Source organism: Malania oleifera, chromosome 11, assembly GCF_029873635.1.
Source record: "Malania oleifera isolate guangnan ecotype guangnan chromosome 11, ASM2987363v1, whole genome shotgun sequence".
NCBI classification, from domain to species: Eukaryota; Viridiplantae; Streptophyta; class Magnoliopsida; order Santalales; family Ximeniaceae; genus Malania; species Malania oleifera.
Genome location: NC_080427.1, coordinates 34,990,755 through 35,010,962, shown reverse-complemented (window position 1 = coordinate 35,010,962; position 20,208 = coordinate 34,990,755). Strand labels below are relative to the sequence as shown.

The following is a 20,208-nucleotide window of genomic DNA, read 5'->3' as shown; positions in this document are numbered from 1 at the left end:
TAAAAAAAAGGAAGAAGAAAAAAAAAGAAGAAGAAGAAGTCTCCGAAGGAATTTGAGAAACGCCCCCCCCCCCCCTCTCTCTGAAATTATTTCCTGCGCCATCCACTCCTCCGTCTCCGCTTCTCTCTCTTCCCTCATTTCTCGATAAATATTTAATCAATCGGGAAACAGAAGATGTCGTTAAGTTCCTAACTCTGCCACCGACCTTTCTATTGGAGCGGATTTGTAGTGGGAACAGCTTAGGTACTGCTCCTAAGGAAAGGTAATTTTTCCTCAATTTCTCAATTTCTAATTAAATCTGCTGTTGAATCGACGATCAAACACCACCATGGGGTCCTAATCGTCGTTGTCGTCATTTTGACATAAGTAATTTTTCAATTGGGATTTTCTAGACCCTACTTCAAAGTGAGAGTGGGATTTGGGAAATTTGACAATTTGACTAAATTTAAAGGTATATTTATTTATTTAGAAATTATAACCCTAGAAAATATTTAAATAATATTTTATTCAGAAATAATTTATTGGAGTTAGGAATTTTTGATTCAGGATCCGGGTGAGCGCCGCAAGTATTTTTCGGAATCCCTGTTGGCGTAGTTTAAGAAATCAGATAAGGGAAAAAATATATATTAAATCAGAATTTTTATGAATTTAATGAAAAAATAAATTGTGTTATATGTACGTGTATATGTTTCAGTATGAGTAAAATGCCAATTGTTTAAATATTATTTTTTTTCAAGTTTAGGGCTGTTTATTATATATGTATGTGTGAAAATGAACTGATGAAAGTGAAAAATTATTTTCAGGATAATTAAGTAAGAAATGAAAGGTATTTTTAGTATATAAACATTAAATATTGGTTGGCTTATTTTACAAGTAGTGTATGAATTTTATTACTAAATTATGTGGTATGAGAATCTGTGCAAAATATATGTCAAATGTATGAGATGCAGGTTAAGTAAGTAAAACAATGAGAATAAAATATAATATAGACAATGTTGTCTATGTGTGTTAAATGCAACCATGTAAAAGTAAGACAACTGAAAGATAGCCATATTAGCAGATCTAACACACTTCTGTGTAGACTAACTGATGACAGCTAAAAGGAGTTGTGTTAGCAGATCTAGTACGTTTTTACGTAGACTAACTGATGATGGCTAAAGACCACCTGTAGTACGAAATAATGAAATGAAATGTTATGCAATGAAATGACGATAAAAAGGTAATGAAATGAAATGACAAAGGTAAATGATGTAAATGGGAAATAGTCATTTAAAGTGAAACGAATGCAAAGTTAAGTTATGAATAGGAATAAATGTGCATGAATGTATAATGACAGAAAAGAATTATGTATTATGATATTAGAAGTATGTATGTACGTAAAACATGTTACGATTGGGCGAGACGTACTTTTCGCCTGAGGGCTTGCTAAGTAAGGCGAGTGCACTAGGAGCTACAGATGTGGCAGTAGCCGCATAACGTACTAGGGCAGAGGAAACCTACTTGTATGGGTGGATAGATTTCCCTATCCTTAGGACCTTTGCCGGTAAGCTATTATTGAACAGTGTGAGTACAAGATTAATTTATCACTTGAGGGCTTACTGAGTAAGGTGAGTGCCCTAGTATGCTTTAATTGTGACCTTTGGGTTGCAAAAGTATCAGAGCAGAGGGGTGCTACTTGTATGGGCGGGTAATCACCCATATCCTCGGGTAATCTCGTAGATTAAACATTTGCATATGTTTGATTAGAATTAGGGAATGATTTCGAAAATTATGCTAAGGATTTTCAAATTTTAAATATTATATTATTTATAAACTCATATTGACCACACACTATTTTAATATATGGTTTCTTCCCTTACTGAGATGTGTTTCACCCGAATATGAATTCATTTTTTTTTTTCAGGATTTCTCAGGATCGAGCTTTGAGAGCTCGAGATTTTATAACATTTTTGGAAGATATAAGAAAAATGGTATATTTTTATATTAATTCTGATATGTATATTTTATATTTTATATCTTTATGTTTTAACTCAGTTATAAAATGATAGTTGTAAAACATATTGGTATTAGTGGATAATGTTTTGGAGACATGTATATATTTGAATACTGGTGGATGATTAATTTATTATGGTTGGTAGTTAGAATTAGTAAACTCTGATATTATGTTATATGGAGATTATGGTTATATTTTCCGTTGCATATATTATGGATTATGGATTATGGATTATCAAGGATTTTATTAGGTATAACGCGCTGGACTCGGGATTAAGGGTTCGGGGCGTTACATAGGGTTTAGCGGTAACATGGACTGTTTCCACTTTTCATATGATAATGTAGAGAGAGAGAGAGAGAGAGAGAGAGAGAGAGAGAGAGAGAGAGAGAGAGAGAGAGAGAGAGAGAGAGAGAGAGAGAGAATCCAATTATCTGAAAAGAAGTATTAGTGATGATTTGGGTAATAAGAGGTTAATGGTAATGAATCTTCAAATTCGTCTGTAATATTATGAAATAAATTTTTTTTATTTTTTTAAATAAAAGAAGTATTAGTGACAGTTCTAAAATTCGTTACTAATAAGGGATTAATAGTAACAAATTTTTAAATTCGTCACTAATATTGTGAATTAATTTTTTTTTATTTTTTTAAATAAAAGAAGTATTAGTGACGGTTCTCAAATCCGTCGCTAATAAAAGGCTAATAGTGACGAATCTTCAAATTTGTCACTAATATTATGAAATAAATTTTTATTTTTTTTAAATAAAAGAAGTATTAGTGACAGTTCTCAAATCTGTCACTAATAAGGGGCTAATAGTGACGAATTTTCAAATTCATCATTAATATTGTGAAATAAATTTTTTTTACTTTTTAAATAAAAGAAGTATTAGTGACGGTTCCCAAATCCGTCACTAAGTCACTAATAAGAAGCTTATAGTGACGAATCTTAAAATTTGTTACTAATATTATGAAATAATTTTTTTAAAATTTTTTTAAATAAAATAAGTATTAGTGACGGTTTAATTTGTCACTAATAAGGAGCTAATAGTGACGAATCTTCAAATTCATCACTAATATTGTAAAATAAGTTTTTATTATTTTTTTAAATAAAAGAAGTATTAGTGACGGTTCCCAAATCCGTCACTAATAAGTGTATTTTACTGATGAATCTTCAAATTCGTTACTAATATTATGAAATAAATATTTTTATATTTTTAAAATAAAAGAAGTATTAGTGATGATTTTTAAATTCGTCACTAATAAGTGTCTTTTAATGACGAATCTTGAAATTCGTCATTAATATTGTGAAATAATTTTTTTTTTTACTTTTTAAAAATAAAAGAATTATTAGTGACTGTTCAAAAATTCATCACTAATAAGTATCTTTTAGTGACGAATCTTCAAATCGGTTACTAATATTGTGAAATAAATTTTTTTTATTTTTTTAAAAATAAAAGAAGTATTAGTGACGGTTCTCAAATCCGTCACTAGTAAATATCTTTTAGTGATGACTTTTGATGATTCGTCACTAATATTATAAAATAATTTTTTTATTTTTTTTTAAATAATAGTAGTGATAGTTATTTAATCGTCACTAATAAGTGTCTTTTTAGTGACGGACTTGATTCGTCACTAATACCACAAAAATCGTCACTAATATTTTCCTGAGATAATTTATGCGCGAAAAATATTTTTTCGCGATATTTTTTAATTTTTAATGACGAAATTATTATTGATGGTTTCAAATCCGTCACTAATAGTGTCGTATTAGTGACAGTAGCTAAGACCATCACTAATCCCCACTATTAGTGATAAAATTGAATCCATCACTAATAATTTTGTCACAAAAAATTAATTTTTTTTGTAGTGTTTAGTTATATTTTTTATTTTTGTTATCATTGTTTGATTGCTTCTTGTCTTTATTTCATCGTCGAATGCTTGCTTTAGTGGTTGTTGATTGTTTCGTGATTGATTGTGTGCTTCCGCTGCAGACCTTTATTTACATGTGACTTGAAACGCACATCATTTGCCATTAGTTCATAATTGAATCAACAACCATCCTCAAATGCAAAGAACTCTCAATTGCTCAATTTTCCGAGAATAGAACAAGCATAACTTTAGAAACAAAACAACACTGCAAACACTTTATATTTTGACGGATAATTTAAGTCTCACAAATCAAACTCAAAAAGTCCAAAGACTTTTACGGCTAAAACTCAGTTCTATGAGGGCAGATTCAATTCCTCTTCAAATTAATTTCACAAGAAATCCTCAATTCTCATAAGTAGATCCTGTTTTCAACTCCTCTTCAAACTCAGTTAACAGGAACATGCACCAGTTATCCCAAGTTAAACAGAAACCCTCCAACAGTGTAAATAATGAGCACAAACGAAATCCACAAATTACCTTCAATATCTATGTTTCTTTTTCTTTTTTTTCTTTTTTTTTGAAATTCAACACAAGATGTTGTAGTTGGAGCCAGGAGACGTAGCTGGAAACGCGTGAGGAGCTGAAGATGCGTTGCAAGCTGGAGCAGTTATCCACCATTTAATTTAAATGGATGAAACTTCTTCTTTTTTTTTTATTGTATTTAATTGTAATTGATTCCAAACCCTATAAATAGAGAGTTGTGAGATGTACAGAGAGCAGAGAAAAGAAAGAAAGGAGGAAGAGAGTGAGAGGAAAAAGAGAGTTGTATTTTTCCGGCAGTTTTAGTGAATTTGTGGTGTGTTCCGTGGACGTAGGTTCATATTGACCAAACCACGTAAATCTTTTGTGTTCATAATTTTCTAGTTGCTCACAGGGTCCTAACAAGTGGTATCAGAGCCCGATTAGAGCAGGAAAAGCCAGATCGGAGTCGTACACCGAAATCAAAGGTCCGTCCAGTGGCTCGAAATTATTTTTTGAGGCCACCATCATCTTCACTTCGCTAAGACGAAGCCAACCGTGCAAGCCGGAGCTCGAAAGGAGCTCGGAAGAAGCTACATGAGCCACCACGCGCCTAGCCAGAGCACGACGCCTCGCCACACGCCGCTCACTTGCCACACGCGCGCCCACGCGTCTTCCTCCCCCGAACCATCTTAGCCAAACCCAAAAACCCGACCCGGACCTGGATTTGTATTTGACTCACCGCCTCAGAATCCAGTCACATCAGCGGCGTTGAGTCAGCTGCGACGTCAGCGCGCCATGCCAGCTAGTGGGCCCCGTACTGCCGCATCAGCCAGTGGGCCCAAAGTGCCACGCCAGCATTGGGGCCAATGGTGCCACGTCAACAGTGGGCCCCACAGTGCCACGTCAGCATTGACCAGTTTGACCTGAACTTTGACCAAGCTTTTCGAAGTCGTTTTGGGTCTATTTTTCGAACGACTTGAACCATTTCTAAGGTTTTCGACCGTTTTGAATCCAACCGTACTATCCATTTGAGCTAATTTCATCTCTAGATCAACGAATCGAGATGTCAAACGAAAAGAGCTCAAAAATCAAAATGTTCAATGGCAACAATTTCGGTTTCTGAAAAATGCAGATAGAAGATTATTGTTTGGAAAGGAATTGCTGTAACGACCTGCTTAATTTACTGATTTTTTTTTATACCATAACATTCAACATACTCTGATACCATACTGGGATAAACCCAACCATAAACCTAAGCAGCAAGAAGCAGAACTGAATAAACATATCCATATGTAAATATATACGATACCACACTACACAATACCACACCACACAATACCAGAGTACTACATGTTTTCCAAAATATATACATACATTTATTCCCCAAAATACCCTTAACTAGCTAGGGTATACAAAAATACTCTCAAAATGAACTCACTCTCCACTGGAAAGGCAGTACAGAAGCCCCTCTATCTGCGAGCCTAGTCTGCTTGTCTACCTAGATCACCTGAAAAATGTTTCAATACTAGGATGAGTCAACGCTCAGTAAGAAGAAATATGTTATTACTAGTGTGTGACAAATGAGCTACTATATCATGAAATCTATTATCAAATAAACATGCCTAACTGAATATATAAAAAAAGTATAAGTGATAAAATACACCACCCCTGTCCCTATTGCTTAACATGACAATATTGGAATTTGTTATTCAAAATACTTCTAGTATAAGTAAGTATGTTCCCTGTTTCTGCAAAATTATACATACGTAATAATAACTAAAAATGTTCACTGTGGCTATCTATGTGTCATGACTTACCCCCTCATGACAGGGTTGTGCTGCCCGTAGGCTGGATTTATCCTGACTCGCCAACCAGGAATAAATCACTATACTCCATAGGTCAATCTGCCCACCTCAACCCATATTTGGATGGGGAGTCTAACTTTTTCAAAGAACTAGGTGAATGACCTTACCATGTAGTAACCGGGAAAAAAAATAAAATTTAAAAAAATAATAATAATAATAAAATAATAAAATAAAATTAATTAATTAAATTAACAAGTAAAATGAATAGTATGATAAGGAACAAATATATATATATATATAAATATTAAAGCATGTATATATATATATATATATATATATATATATATAAAGTATGAAAGCTTCTTCAAGAAGTTTTACTTTAATTAAGGTTTACTATTATATATATATAATATATATATATATATATATATATATATATATATATATATATAAACTAACACAAGCTTCTTTAAGAAGCTTTGAAAGTCAAATCCAAATTGAATTGGATTTTGGTGGGCGTGAGTGCACTCTCTCTCTCTCTCTCTCTCTCTCTCTCTCTCTCTCTCTCTCTCTCTCTCTCTCTCTCTCTCTCTCTCCTACGACTCTCTCTTCGATTTCGGGTTAGTTTTACGCCGGATCGACAAACCGAAGCCACCACGACGCTCCTGGCGAAGTTCTTTACAAGTCTGCCGGAGCGGATCGTCAGGGAAACGAAATTTGATTTCATCCCAAATCCAAGGTAAGGCTTTATATTCAATATTTGGATTTTTGACAGTTGAAGAAAGTGATATACAAGTAAAAATACTGAACTTTAATACTGAAAATTTTCAGTTTTAGGGTGTTGATTGGGAACGTTGGGAATCATCCCTAAGTTGAGGTAAGACTTTTTAAGTCGAATTTGACTTAATGGTAGTTATAGAAAATGTTGTACGTACGAAAATACTAAACTTTAATTCTGCAAATTTTCATTTTCAGGGTGTTGAGTTGAGAACCTTGTGGATACGGGGAAGATTTTCTTAGGGGCTTTTCAGGAATCAGGTAAGGGGATAAACTAAGCCAATTTTATTTTGAGAAAATGTATGTATATATATATATATATATATATATATATATATATAGCATATGGTTTCAGGAAAAATAAATATATTTATATATATGATTTATATTTGGAAAATACTGTTTAAATGATGATATGTTGAATACGTAGAAAATTTGTTTAGTGTGGCATGAGTATAAAAATGTTGTGAAATACTGTTTTTTTTGGAATGGGGACGATATGGATTTCTATGATGGAAAACCGGCGTACGGGCCGAGATATTTTTATATGTATATGTGATTTGCCGGCGTGCGAGCCGTGCTATGTGATTTGCCAGCGTACGGGCTGTGCTATGTGATTTGTCGGCGTACGGCCGTGCTATATGGTTTGCCAGCGTATGGGCTGTGCTATATGATTTACCGGCGTGCGAGCTATGCTATGTTAAAATGTGTAATACCAGCGTACGGGCTGATGATTTTCATGATACACGTATATATGTGAAATGATATGATTGATGTGAAAATAAATGATATGAAATATTTATGTATCACGGTTTTAGTATATGTATGTGATATCAGAACCTGGTTGGCTTGGTCTAGGCTAGCACTTGTACGGTACCGTTGCTATGTGTCCATGGTCCTCGTGATCATGATATCTGTGTTAACGCTGCTGTACGGAGTGGTGTGAGATTGGATGGTCGATGTGGTTATTTTCAAGAAGTGTGTTGTTATCACCCCTGGTGTACGGACCAGTCTGGGTAGACCCATCGGACCTACAAACTACTGTTTGACTTGGCAGTGGTTGGCCAACCATTGTCAGGTCCCGCCTTCGGGCCACACAACCCAGTCATGTGGGGGTAATATATGACAACAGCCAGCTAACCTACCAGGATTATTTTTATGTTATTATTATTATGATATGAGATAAGAAATGTTTATGAAAATGCAGTATGTTCTGTCATGTTTTGATATGCATATGTTTTCCCAGATTTGATAAACAGTATTGAATATGTTATGTATGGTATATGTAAAACACAGAATACTCATGTTGCCACACACTGGTATTAGTTTATTTCCCTTACTGAGAGGTGTCTCACCCCTAAATCTTATACATTTTTCAAGAGCCCCTAATAGGAGAGCAGGAAAAGCCTCGCTGATCTAGATAAGTTGTTTGCCCTCTTTGGAAAGGTAAGTTTTTGGTAGGGACAGTTAGGTTTTGTGGGGATTGTCCCTAGATTTCATTTTTGAGATGTATATACTGTGAGATAGTAATTGTAGTGACTCTGGTATGTGTTATGCACATTATGATGAGATGTATATGATTTTATATTTTCTACTGCGTAGGCTTCTGTTGTATGTTTTGTTATATCCCTGATGCCCACGGGCCTAGGTGGATTGTGACCTGCTGAGTTGGAATGTATGATGTGATGATAATTTATTTATATAAAAAAAATATATATGTGAAAAAGGAGCAGGTCGTTACATACCACATATTATCTAAATAGGTGGTTGCACTCATAAAGTAACATAGTATCTGTAGCAACGGTACCGCGCTCTGCTGTGTGGTCTAACAGGGTCTGATAGTATATAGTATATTTCTATATACAACTAACTATTTTACCATGATTATGTAATAACTGTATTAACCATGACACTGTAATAAACTATAATTATATCATCTATATTTCTGAATTGAACTGTAATCTGTAAGTCATGGTACTGAAAACTATATAATCATGGTATTATGCAAACTGTATAATCTTAGTACTGAAAAATTGTATAATCATGGTATATAGTAAACTGTATAATCATGGTACTAAAAACTGTATAATCATGGTACTGAAAACTGTATAATCATGGTATTCTGTAAACTGTATAATCATGGTATTTTGTAATTACTATAAAACATAACCACTGCTATATATTCCGTAAAACATAGCCTGAAAATATTGTAAAACATGTTTCTTTATTATACTCATATTATCAAGCCACACAAAAATTTTAAACATATTATACATAAATGGTAAACTGTATAAATTTCTATCATGAATAATCATCTGATAAAAACGTATAGTTTATACTGAAACATAGTAAAATTGCCTAACAGAGCATATTTCCCTTACCTGACTACTGGAAAGCCCCTATAGAATACTAGCCTAACACCCGCAGGGCCTCCTACAAAACACCTTAAAAATAATATTTGCCAAAACTAAATATCAATATTTCATCACCTACAACACTTCTTATAACTACCATAAGGCCAAAAATAGGTTAAAAGGTCTTACCCTGAATTTGGGATGAAATCCAACTTGATCACACCGACGATCCGTCCTAGCAAACTTGAAGAGAACTTTGCTAGGAACGTCGTGGTCACTTCGGATCGTCAATCCAGCGCCTGGCAAGGCCGGAAACGAAGAGAGAAGTGAGAGGATCCGTAGAAAAGAGAGAGAGAAGAGAGAGAGCGGTATGAGAAATGAATAAAAATCCAGTTTTTATCTATTTATAGGGCCAAATTTGTCGACAAGACACGTCACTTCGTCAACGAATCTTTTAGTAAATTTGTCGACGAAGCCCTGTATTCATCGATGAAATTCAGAGCAGCCCGAACCGTCTCTCGATATTTTGTCATCGACGAAGCCCTGTATTTGTCGACGAATTTTCTTCTGCACTCGTCGACGAACCCTTGTATTCGTCGACGAGTCCTGGAAATTTCCTAAAATTAAAATTATCCCCAAAAATGCAATGTCATCGACGAAGTCTACAGCCTCCTTCTGTTTCTGTGTCTATTTTCTCTCCTTCTTTATTATTAAAATGTTATTATTCTTCGGGTCACTATAATTGCACTTACCATTGAAGGGTAATCCAGAATGACGTTGTCAAAGTCTGTGGCATTCAATATCAAGCATATATCATCCACCAAGTCTCTAATGGATGCGCTTTCAAATATGTACGAGTAGCCATTAGCCACTAACAAGGTATATCTAATGAAAAGATTATTTACTATGAGCATGTCTGCAGGTGAAAGTTTTAGTAGACATTTGAATAATTTCAACGAGTTGTCGTATCAACTCGCCTCAGTCGGGATAACATTTGATAATGAGATTCGTGCCCTACTGATTCTCAGTCAGTTGCCCGAAAATTGGAATGGCGTCGTTACTGTTATCAGTAGCTCCACAGGAAAATCAAAGCTTGTATATGATGAGGTCGTTAGCATGATTTTGAAGGAGGAAATAAGAATACAGTCAAACCATGGCTCCACTTCGAATTCAGCCTTGAACATGGAAAGTCAATGCAGAGAAAATAGGCATGGATGATCAAACAATCACGGTAGATCTAGGCCCAAACAGTCTAAATCTAGAAATCTCAAAGGTTCTCAGGACACAGGTTCCCAGGATACAAAAATTATTAAGTGCTGGAACTGTGGAAAAACTGGTCATTATAAGAATCAGTGTAGAAGTCTAAAGAAAGAATATAAAATGAGGGCAAAGACAGGAGCTAATGTTGGTTTATAAAATGATGATTTGTTGATCTGCTCTTTGGAGAGCAAAAAGGAGTCTTGGGTGTTAGACTCTGGAGCTTCATTCCATGCCACTTGCAGCAGAGATTACCTAGAGGAGTATACATCAGATAATTTCGGTAAAGTATATCTGGGCAATGATCAACCTTGCGACATTGCCAGTAAGGGGACAGTGAATATCAAAATGAATGGGTCAGTATGGAAACTAAGAGATGTCATGTATATTCCATACCTGAGGAAGAATTTGATCTCAATCGGTCAATTGGCAGATGAAGGATATAAAAAATCTTTCATTGGTGATGAATGGAATATCTCGAAGGGTGCATTGACAATTGCTCGAGGTAAGAAAAATGGTACTCTTTATGTAACTCTTAATGCATGCATGTCTATTACAGTTGCTATAGGAAATGATGATAGCAACTTATGGCATCAACAACTCGGACACCTGAGTGAGAAAGGACTTAGGGTGATGCACTCAAAGGGTAAGTTGAGTGATTTACAATCGGTGAAGATTGACACATGTGAGGATGGCATATTTGGGAAATAGAAGATAGTAAGTTTCCAGACAAACATCAGTACCCCAAAGAAGGAAAGACTTGAGCTAGTCCATTCAGATGTATGGGGAGACCAACAATCGTTTCATCCACAGGAGGGAAGCATTACTTCGTCACATTTATCAATGATTATTCACGGAAGGTATGGGTTTACTTCCTGAAGTGTAAATCTGATATTTTTTATTCTTTTAAAATTTGGAAAGCAATGGTAGAAAACGAAATTGGTTTAAAAATCAAGAAGCTGAGAACAGATAACGGTGGTGAGTATGTTGACACCGAGTTCAAGAAATTCTATTATGAGCATGGTATCAGAATGGAAAGAATTGTGCCAGGTACGCCTCAACACAATGGCATAGCTGAGCAGATAAACAGAATGTTGACAGAAAAAACCAGAAGCATACGTATACAATCAAGCTTCCCAAAGGTGTTTTGGGCAGAAGCAGTCAACATAGCAGCTTATTTGATTAACAGGAGTTCATCAGTACAATTGGACTATAGTCTACCAGAAGAAGTTTGGAATAACAAAGAGGTAAGACTTTCATATTTGAAAGTTTTTTTGTTATCTTGCATATGTACATATTAATGATCATGTCAGGAATAAGTTAGATCCGAAATCCCGAAAATGCACTTTCATCAATTATGGTGGAGATGAATATGGATATCGCATTTGGGATGATGAAAATAAAAAAGTGATCAGAAGCAAAGATGTGATTTTTTATGAAAAGGTGATGTACAAAGATAGACACACAGCAGAATATACAGATTCTAAAACAACCTTTGTAGATGTGGAAGATGTTTTAGAAGGTATAAGGACACGTCAGCAGAACACCGAGAATCCTCAGCAGAATACCGAGATTCCTCAGGTAGAGGAACATGTGGAGTAGTTTGTTGCACCACCACCTCCTACTCCAGCACCAGAGCTTAAGGGATCTTCTTGGCAACATGTACCAAATAGGAGGTATGTGAACCATTTACTTCTTACAGATGGGGGAGAACTTGAATGCTATGTTGAAGCATGTTAGGTAGGAGATTCGAGCAAGTGGGAGCTTGCAATGAAAGATGAGATAAAGTCTCTTAATTCCAACAAAACATGGGAATTAGCTAAGTTGCCCAATGGTAAAAAGGTTCTTTACAACAAATGGGTATATAGGATCAAAGAAGAGCATAATGGATCCAAGAGGTATAAGGCTCGGTTAGTAGTCAAAGGTTTCGAACAGAAGGAAGGAATTGACTGCACTAATATTTTTGCACCAGTTGTCAAGCTGACAACCATCATATTTGTTTTGAGTATTGTTGCCTCAAAAGGTTTACATCTTGAGCAGTTTGACGTGAAGACGAAATTTCTTTATGGTGATCTTGATGAGGAAATTTATATGCAACAGTTAGAAGGTTTTTCAGTAAAAGGTAAAGAGAATCTTGTATGCAAATTGAAAAAGAGTTTGTATGGTCGTAAATAAGCTCCTAGACAGTGGTACAAGAAATTCGACAGCTATATGCAGAGGAATAGTTTTCAGAAGTGTAGTGTTGACCACTGTTGCTACTTCAAAAGGTATCGTGCTAGCTATATTATTCTACTGTTATATGTTGATGATATGTTAGTCGCAGGATCAGATAAAGAAGATATCAGAAAATTGAAGTAGCAATTGTCAAAGGAATTTGATATGAAAGACTTCGGTCTTGCGAAGCAAATTCTTGGGATGCGGATCTCTAGAGATAAGCAATAAGGCACGTTGCAGTTATCTCAGTCAGAGTACATCAGCCGTGTTTTACAGAGGTTCAACATGAGCAACGCCAAGGCTGTAAATACACCATTTGCAGGTCACTTCCATCTCTCAAAGGATCAGTCTCCCCAAACTGATGAAGAGAAAGACTTCATGGCTAAGGTACCATACGCCTCATCTGTTGGAAGTCTAATGTATGCTATGGTTGGTACGAGACCAAATATTGGCCAAGCAGTGGAAGCTGTTAGCAGGTATATGTCAAATCCAGGGAAGACACACTAGGAAGCAGTGAAGTGGATTTTGAGATATCTACGTGGCACTATTGATAAGTCTATGTTTCGGTAAAAGTGATTTGAAAATTCAAGGATTTGTAGATGTTGATTTTGTAAGTGAAATTGATCATCGCAGAATCATCACCGGGTATATATTCACTGTTGGCACAACAGCTGTTAGTTGGATGTCATAGATACAGAAGATTGTTGTTTTATCCACTACAAAAACTGAGTATGTTGTAGTGACAAAAGCCAGTAAAGAGATGATTTGGTTTCGAGGTTTGTTAACGGAGCTTGGATTAAAGCAGGAGATGAATGTTTTGTACAGTGACAGTCAGAGTGCGATACATTGGCAAAGAACTCCGCATTTCATTACAGAATTAAGCATATTGGATTGTGTTATCATTTCTTCAGATCTTTGATAGAGGACGGCATAATGCCACTTGAAAAAATCCAAGGTAGCATAAATTCAGCATATATGTTAACTAAGGTGGTGATTATAGAGAAGCTGAAATTGTGTTCAACTTCAGTTAGTCTTCATGCTTGAAGACCTATTTTAAGCACATCATTTATTCATGATACTGGTTGAAGAGGTGTCTCCGTCTCCAAGTGGAAGATTGTTGTAGTTAGAGCCGGGAGATGTAGCTAGAAACGCGTGAGGAGCTGGAGACACGTTGTTAGATGGAGCAGTTATCCACCATTTATCCATCATTTAATTAAAATGGATGAAACTTTTTATTTATTTATTGTATTTGATTGTAATTGATTCCAAACCCTTTAAATAGAGAGCTGTGGAGAGTTGTGAGATGTACAAAGAGCAGAGAAAGGAAAGAAAGGAGGAAGAGAGTAAGAGGAAGAAGAGATTTTAGTGAATTTGTGATGTGTTTCGTTGATGTAGGTCGATATTAACCGAACCACATAAATTTCTGATGTTCATAATTTTCTGATTGCTCCTGGGTCCTAACATAAGAAAACCTCTAAAAAAATACAAGAAATCCTTAATTCTTTGCAGCAGCGAGTGTAGCGGCGACGAGTGCAGAATGGGGGAGATGCGAGTGTAGAACAGGGGATATGGTGTGTGCGATGGTCGGGGAGACGGTGCGACGATCCCAAATGATGTCATTGCAAACCGTCGCACCGATGAAGGTGCGGGGAGACATTGATCTGTTTTCGGTTTGAAGATTTTGTTCGTCAATGGATTCTGCAATGATCTCCTGCGTGGCGAGAAGAACCAAGCCTCGCCGAAGAGACGGGCAGTTTTGCCTCAAATTCGCCGGCGAAGGAAGAAGACGACATGACCGCCAACTGCAGTCTGGAGGGAAGAGAGACAATGATGGGGTTGTGGTTGTTCTTGACAGCAGCAGCGACGAGGAAGGAGGTGGAGAAGAAGAAGTGGTGGTGGTGGTGGTGGAAGAAGAAGGTGAACAAGAAGCAAAGGAGGAGAGGTGGATCTGTCTTCTGTAGTTTTCCCTGTTAGCAATCAAAATCAGAACAATTGTTGGTCACACAGGCGACGGCGCTGAAGCTCTGAAATCGTGTTCTTCTTCTCCCTTTTAATTTTCTCTAATTTTTGTATTTTTGTGTGTATGCATACAGGGCATAATTTCCCAACAAGGATATACATGTGCATAGAAATTAAGAAAAAATAAGTGAAGTACTCCTTCATTATGTATACTCAGAACACATTTATATAAAAAATGCATAAAACAAAATAGAAAAACATAATATGCGGTAAGCATATGACTTCGTACATGATTCATTTAATAAGCAGAAAAACATAATATGCTATAAGCATATGACATAATACATGATTCATTTAACAAGTAGAAATATTAATAAGCTAAACTCAATATAACACCTCATCAAAACTTACTCCATATTTATTATAGGACATATATAGAAAATTACACAAAACCATTGATATTTATTTAGAACCATGAGTAGCCTCGAAGTGAGCTTTGTAGTAAGCAACTAGTTTATCCCTAGGAGGCAGATTCTCCTTGACAGCACCGACAAACTCTTCAGACCATTTGTATAATTTGGGATACTTTTTATTTGTCAACAATTTTATTGTTTGTGTTTCTTGAATTACTCCCATCCAGTAGCCTATGAAGCTGGCAACTATATCCACCAATCCAATTGACTCTCCTCCAAAGAATCTCTTATCTTCGAGCTCATTTTCAAGTATTTCTAGATAACCATGCGCTTCTTCCAACGCTTGGTCATCACCATGATAAGCTTTCCAAATCGGAAACATACACTGCAATACAATAAATAAATTAATATGAGTCTTGATACTTTTAACTACAAAAACGAGATACTAAAAACTTGCGCATAGTATTTTCTAAGACAATTAATACATAGAAGTGAAAGGCTTTTGCTTCTCTCTCTCCCTCCATATTCCAAATAACTTTGATTCTCATTTTCTATCACAGCACAATTTCAAATCCTGAAGGAAGAATTTAGATAATTTTTAATATAATTTTATATTACAGTCAAATATAGAAATCCCTCTCATATTCTAAGTATTGGGTATGGGATTTGAAATCTCTCCTCGCCGCAAATAAAATTTTATATATACACACACATACGTACCTTTTCATCAATGAACTTAGCCCAGAAACGAGCCATGGCTCTCTGATATGGGTCTTGAGGCAAGATGGGATTGGTCTTCCATGTCTCATCCACGTACTCAAGAATCACAAGCGACTCGGCGATGGGTTTTCCGGCATGGAAGAAAACCGGAATCTTCTTGTGAACCGGGTTCGACTTCAGCAGCAACTCGCTTTTGTTCCCATGTATGTCTTCTTCTTCTATGCTGTCGTAGGGTATGCCTTTGAGTTTAAGGGCAATCTCCACCCTCTGACTGAAAGGGCTAGCCAACAATCCCAGTACCTTCACTTCTTCTCCCATCTTAATTGGATCTGCCCTTTTCTTTTTAATTTGCCACTTAAAATTCTCTGGAGGCTCCTTATATAGAGGAGAGCTAAGGGTGAAATTTTCTCGGCGGCCAAGCAAGCAACCAAGTAATTCAATGTCTAGGGAATAAGATAATGTAGATCAGTTGTTGGTTACTAATTGGCTTCTGAAGGTTCAGGCTTATTGGGTCTTAAAATGTATTAAATTAAAGAAATAGTCAAGGTTGCTGGGCGGTTCAGTAGGACTTGGGGGACAAGATGCGGTAGGGATAATAAATTTTTATTTTTATTTTTATTTTTACTTTATTTCATATATGAAAATATAAAAATCTATTACTAAATTTGACAATAAATAATTGTTGACAACCAATTTTATACGAGACTAACATAATAAAATTAGATAAGTTTTATTTCATAAAATGAAAATATAGGGAAAAACAAAATATGCATTAGAAATAAAAATTAAAAAATACAGAAAAGGAAACAAAAATAAAAGAAATGAGTAAGCATTTTCAGTTTCAAAATTCAAACTTGTAAAAGAAGGATTCAACAATTGGACATATGAGATGTAACGACTTGATTTTACATGCCATTTTTTTTCCTTATATATATATATTAATTGTAAAAGTTTACTGCTTTGATATATTTTAATTTCAAATCAAACCAACATCACGGTTCAGATAGGTCTCATGAAATCTGAGACACAATAAACTACCTAAACAGCTCGAAGCATAATACATACAACCATAATAATATATATAATACCAGAATGCTAGAATATTTCCCAAAGTATGCATACACAACCATTCCCAAAATACCCTCATCAGAACCTACGGACTACTCAAAAATTACTACCCAAAAAACTCACCCTACAGTCAGGGCAGTACTATAGTCCCCTCTACTTACGAGCCCAATCTCGCCTAACTGGATCACCTAAAAAATGTTAAATCACTGGGATGAGACAATGTTTAGTAAGACGAAATATGCTATTGCTAGTGTGTGGCATGTGAGTTTACATATTTGTAAAATCTGATTTAGAAACACCATAATATCTAAATCTGAGAAAACACGTATAGATAATGTACAATATAGCTTATACCTATGTTACTTAACATAAACTGTTTCTCTGAATTTTCTATTCATCATACTTCTAATATTTATAGGTACGTCTACGATTTCTGTAATCTGGATATATATATATATATATATATAATGTAAAGACCATAAAAATTAAAATGATTAAAATAATTAGGGAAAATAATAAATATAATTAATTAATTAATTAATTAAAATTATTAATCAATTAATTAGTTAAATATTATTAAATTGATGAATTAAATAAATAAATAAAGAGAAATAATATGAAGGGAAAAAAAAAAACTAATTGAAATAAGATATATATGTACAAGTACATGTAAGTTATTATATAATATATATATATATATATATATGTCACGCCCCGAACCCGCAAATGAGTCCTAGGTGTGAATTTAAGTAACCTAACCTGTCTCTATATCAATTTAAACATACATGATACAATACAAATAAGCGGGTCCAACCCCGTGGGGTTCACGGTTGCCCTATATACATGCACATACCAATCCATACTCGTCAGATATGCAGTGAAAATACGGTCTTTTATACATAAATAAGTTCATACTAGAGTCTATACAAGTTAGGATATACATTCTCATATACAAAACATACCCCAGGTGTCTACAAAACCACCTCAATAACCTGGATACCAAAACTCGTACCTAGTAGGTACTAGCAGTAGCTACAATACCCTTGCTCCCATGATGCTGAGCTACAATTGCAGTTACTGCTGCATGCTTTGACTTCCGACCTAACGCGTCTGCTACCACATTAGCCTTTCCCGAGTGATAACTGATCGTGCAATCGTAGTCCTTAATCAACTCTAGCCACCGTCTCTGCCTCATATTCAGTTCCTTCTGCGTGAAAAAGAACCTGAGGCTTTTGTGGTCAGTGAAAATCTCGCATTGAACACCGTACAAATAGTTTCGCCAGATCTTTAAGGCATAAACAACAGCAGCTAACTCTAAATCATGCGTAGGGTAATTCTTCTCATACTCTTTAAGTTGCAGAGAAGCATAAGCTACTACCTTACCCTACTGCATAAGCACACGTCCCAAACCCTTTAGGGACACGTCGTTAAAGATCATAAAACCCTCATTCCCCGAACGAATGGTCAATACTGGAGCAGTAACCAGCCGGTGTTTCAACTCGAGAAAACGCTGCTCGTAATCACTAGTCCAGTTAAACTTCACTCCCTTCTTAGTCAAATGTGTCAAAGGTCCAGACAATTTAGAGAAACCCTCCATGAACCAACGATAGTAACCCTCCAATCCCAGAAAACTCTGAACCTCTTACACACTCTTTGGGCTAGCCCAGTCGACTACAACTTCAATCTTATTGGGATCAACGGAGATACCGTCCTTAGACACCACATGGCCTAAGAACGCAACCTGATTCAACCAAAACTCACACTTCTTTAGCTTAGCATACAAATTCTTCTCCCATAAAATCCATTGTACCAATCTCAAATGGTACTCATGCTCTTCCGAACTCTTTGAATATACCAAAATGTCGTCAATGAATACCACTACGAATTGATCCAGGTACTCATGGAAAACCCTGTTCATTAGATCCATGAATACCGCTGGAGCATTCGTCAACCCAAATGGCATGACTAAGAACTCATAGTGGCCATATCTAGTTCGGAAAGTAGTCTTCACCATATCCTCCGACCTAACCCTTACCTGATGATACCCCAATCGTAATTCAGTCTTCGAAAAGACTTGTATTCCTTCCAACTGGTCAAAAAGATCATCTATACGAGGCAAAGGGTAACGGTTCTTCACCGTCACTTTGTTGATCTCACAGTAGTCAATGCACATACGCATCGACCTGTCCTTCTTCTTCACAAATAATACTAGGGCTCCCCAGGGTGAAACACTCGGTCGAATAAAACCCTGGTCCAGTAGTTCTTGCAACTGCTCCTTCAACTCTTGAAGTTCTACTGAAGCCATTCGGTATGGAGCTTTAGAGATCGGTTCCTTTCTGGGCAGCAACTTTATCGCAAACTCCACCTCACGATCCGGAGGTAAACCGGGTAAGTCGTTTGGAAACACATCTGAAAACTCGTTGACCATCCGAATGTCCTCGAGCCTCAACTCATCCCGCGGCGGTTCCTTCACACAAGCTAGGTACCCCTGACAACCATCCAAAAGTAACCTCCTCGCCTGTAAAGCCGATAGAATCTGTGGCGTCGAACGCACACACGATCCTACGAACTCATACTCCTGCTTCTCAGGAGGTCTGAACACTACTACCTTCTTCCGATAGTCAATCACTGCATAACTAGAGAACAACCAATCCATTCCCAGTATGACGTCGAAACCCGACATGTCATATACTACAAGATTCACCGGTAGCAGTCTTTCCTGAATCACGACTAGGTAGTTTCCTAACATCTTACTACAAATCATTACACTCCCAGTCAGAGTAGTTATAGACAACATTTCATTTATCACATAGGTTTCCGCCCCACACAACTTTACAAAACTAGCAGATATGAATGAATGGGTTGCCCCCGAATCAAATAAAACAATAGCTCTATTCGAAAGCAATAACATAGTACCTGTCACCACATTCTGCGCGTGTTCCGCACCTGCTGGAGTAAGTGAATGTACTCTCGTCGGAGCTGTGGTTGCCTGGTAATTCACCCGAGGCACCTGATTATTCCCACGATTCTGGCTCTGTGCAGGCATAATCCTCCCCTGTTCCGGATAGCTCTTCGCCATGTGGCCTGACTTGCCACAGTTGTAGTAGACACCCCAGAATGGCTGACACTCGCCATCATGCCATTTATGGCACTTGGCGCACTGTGCGGAGGATGGATTCCCCTGAAAACTCGGCTGCTCGGTGTTCTACTAGTAACCAGAGCTGTAATTCTTCTTCTTCTTCCACTGACTCTGTCGATGA

The 20,208-nt window shown here is 36.3% G+C and overlaps 1 protein-coding gene across 1 annotated transcript; it reads right to left on the bottom strand.

Moving 5' to 3' along the window:
- Positions 1-14,920: 14,920 nt before the first annotated feature.
- Positions 14,921-16,380, bottom strand: LOC131167299 (glutathione S-transferase U8-like). Its single transcript, XM_058126054.1, has 2 exons — positions 15,881-16,380; positions 14,921-15,545 (listed from the first exon to the last, which is right to left on the bottom strand). The coding sequence occupies exons 1-2, from the start codon at positions 16,196-16,198 to the stop codon at positions 15,210-15,212; spliced, it is 654 nt and encodes a 217-aa protein (XP_057982037.1). The 5' UTR covers positions 16,199-16,380; the 3' UTR covers positions 14,921-15,209.
- Between the last annotated feature and the right edge of the window lie 3,828 nt (positions 16,381-20,208).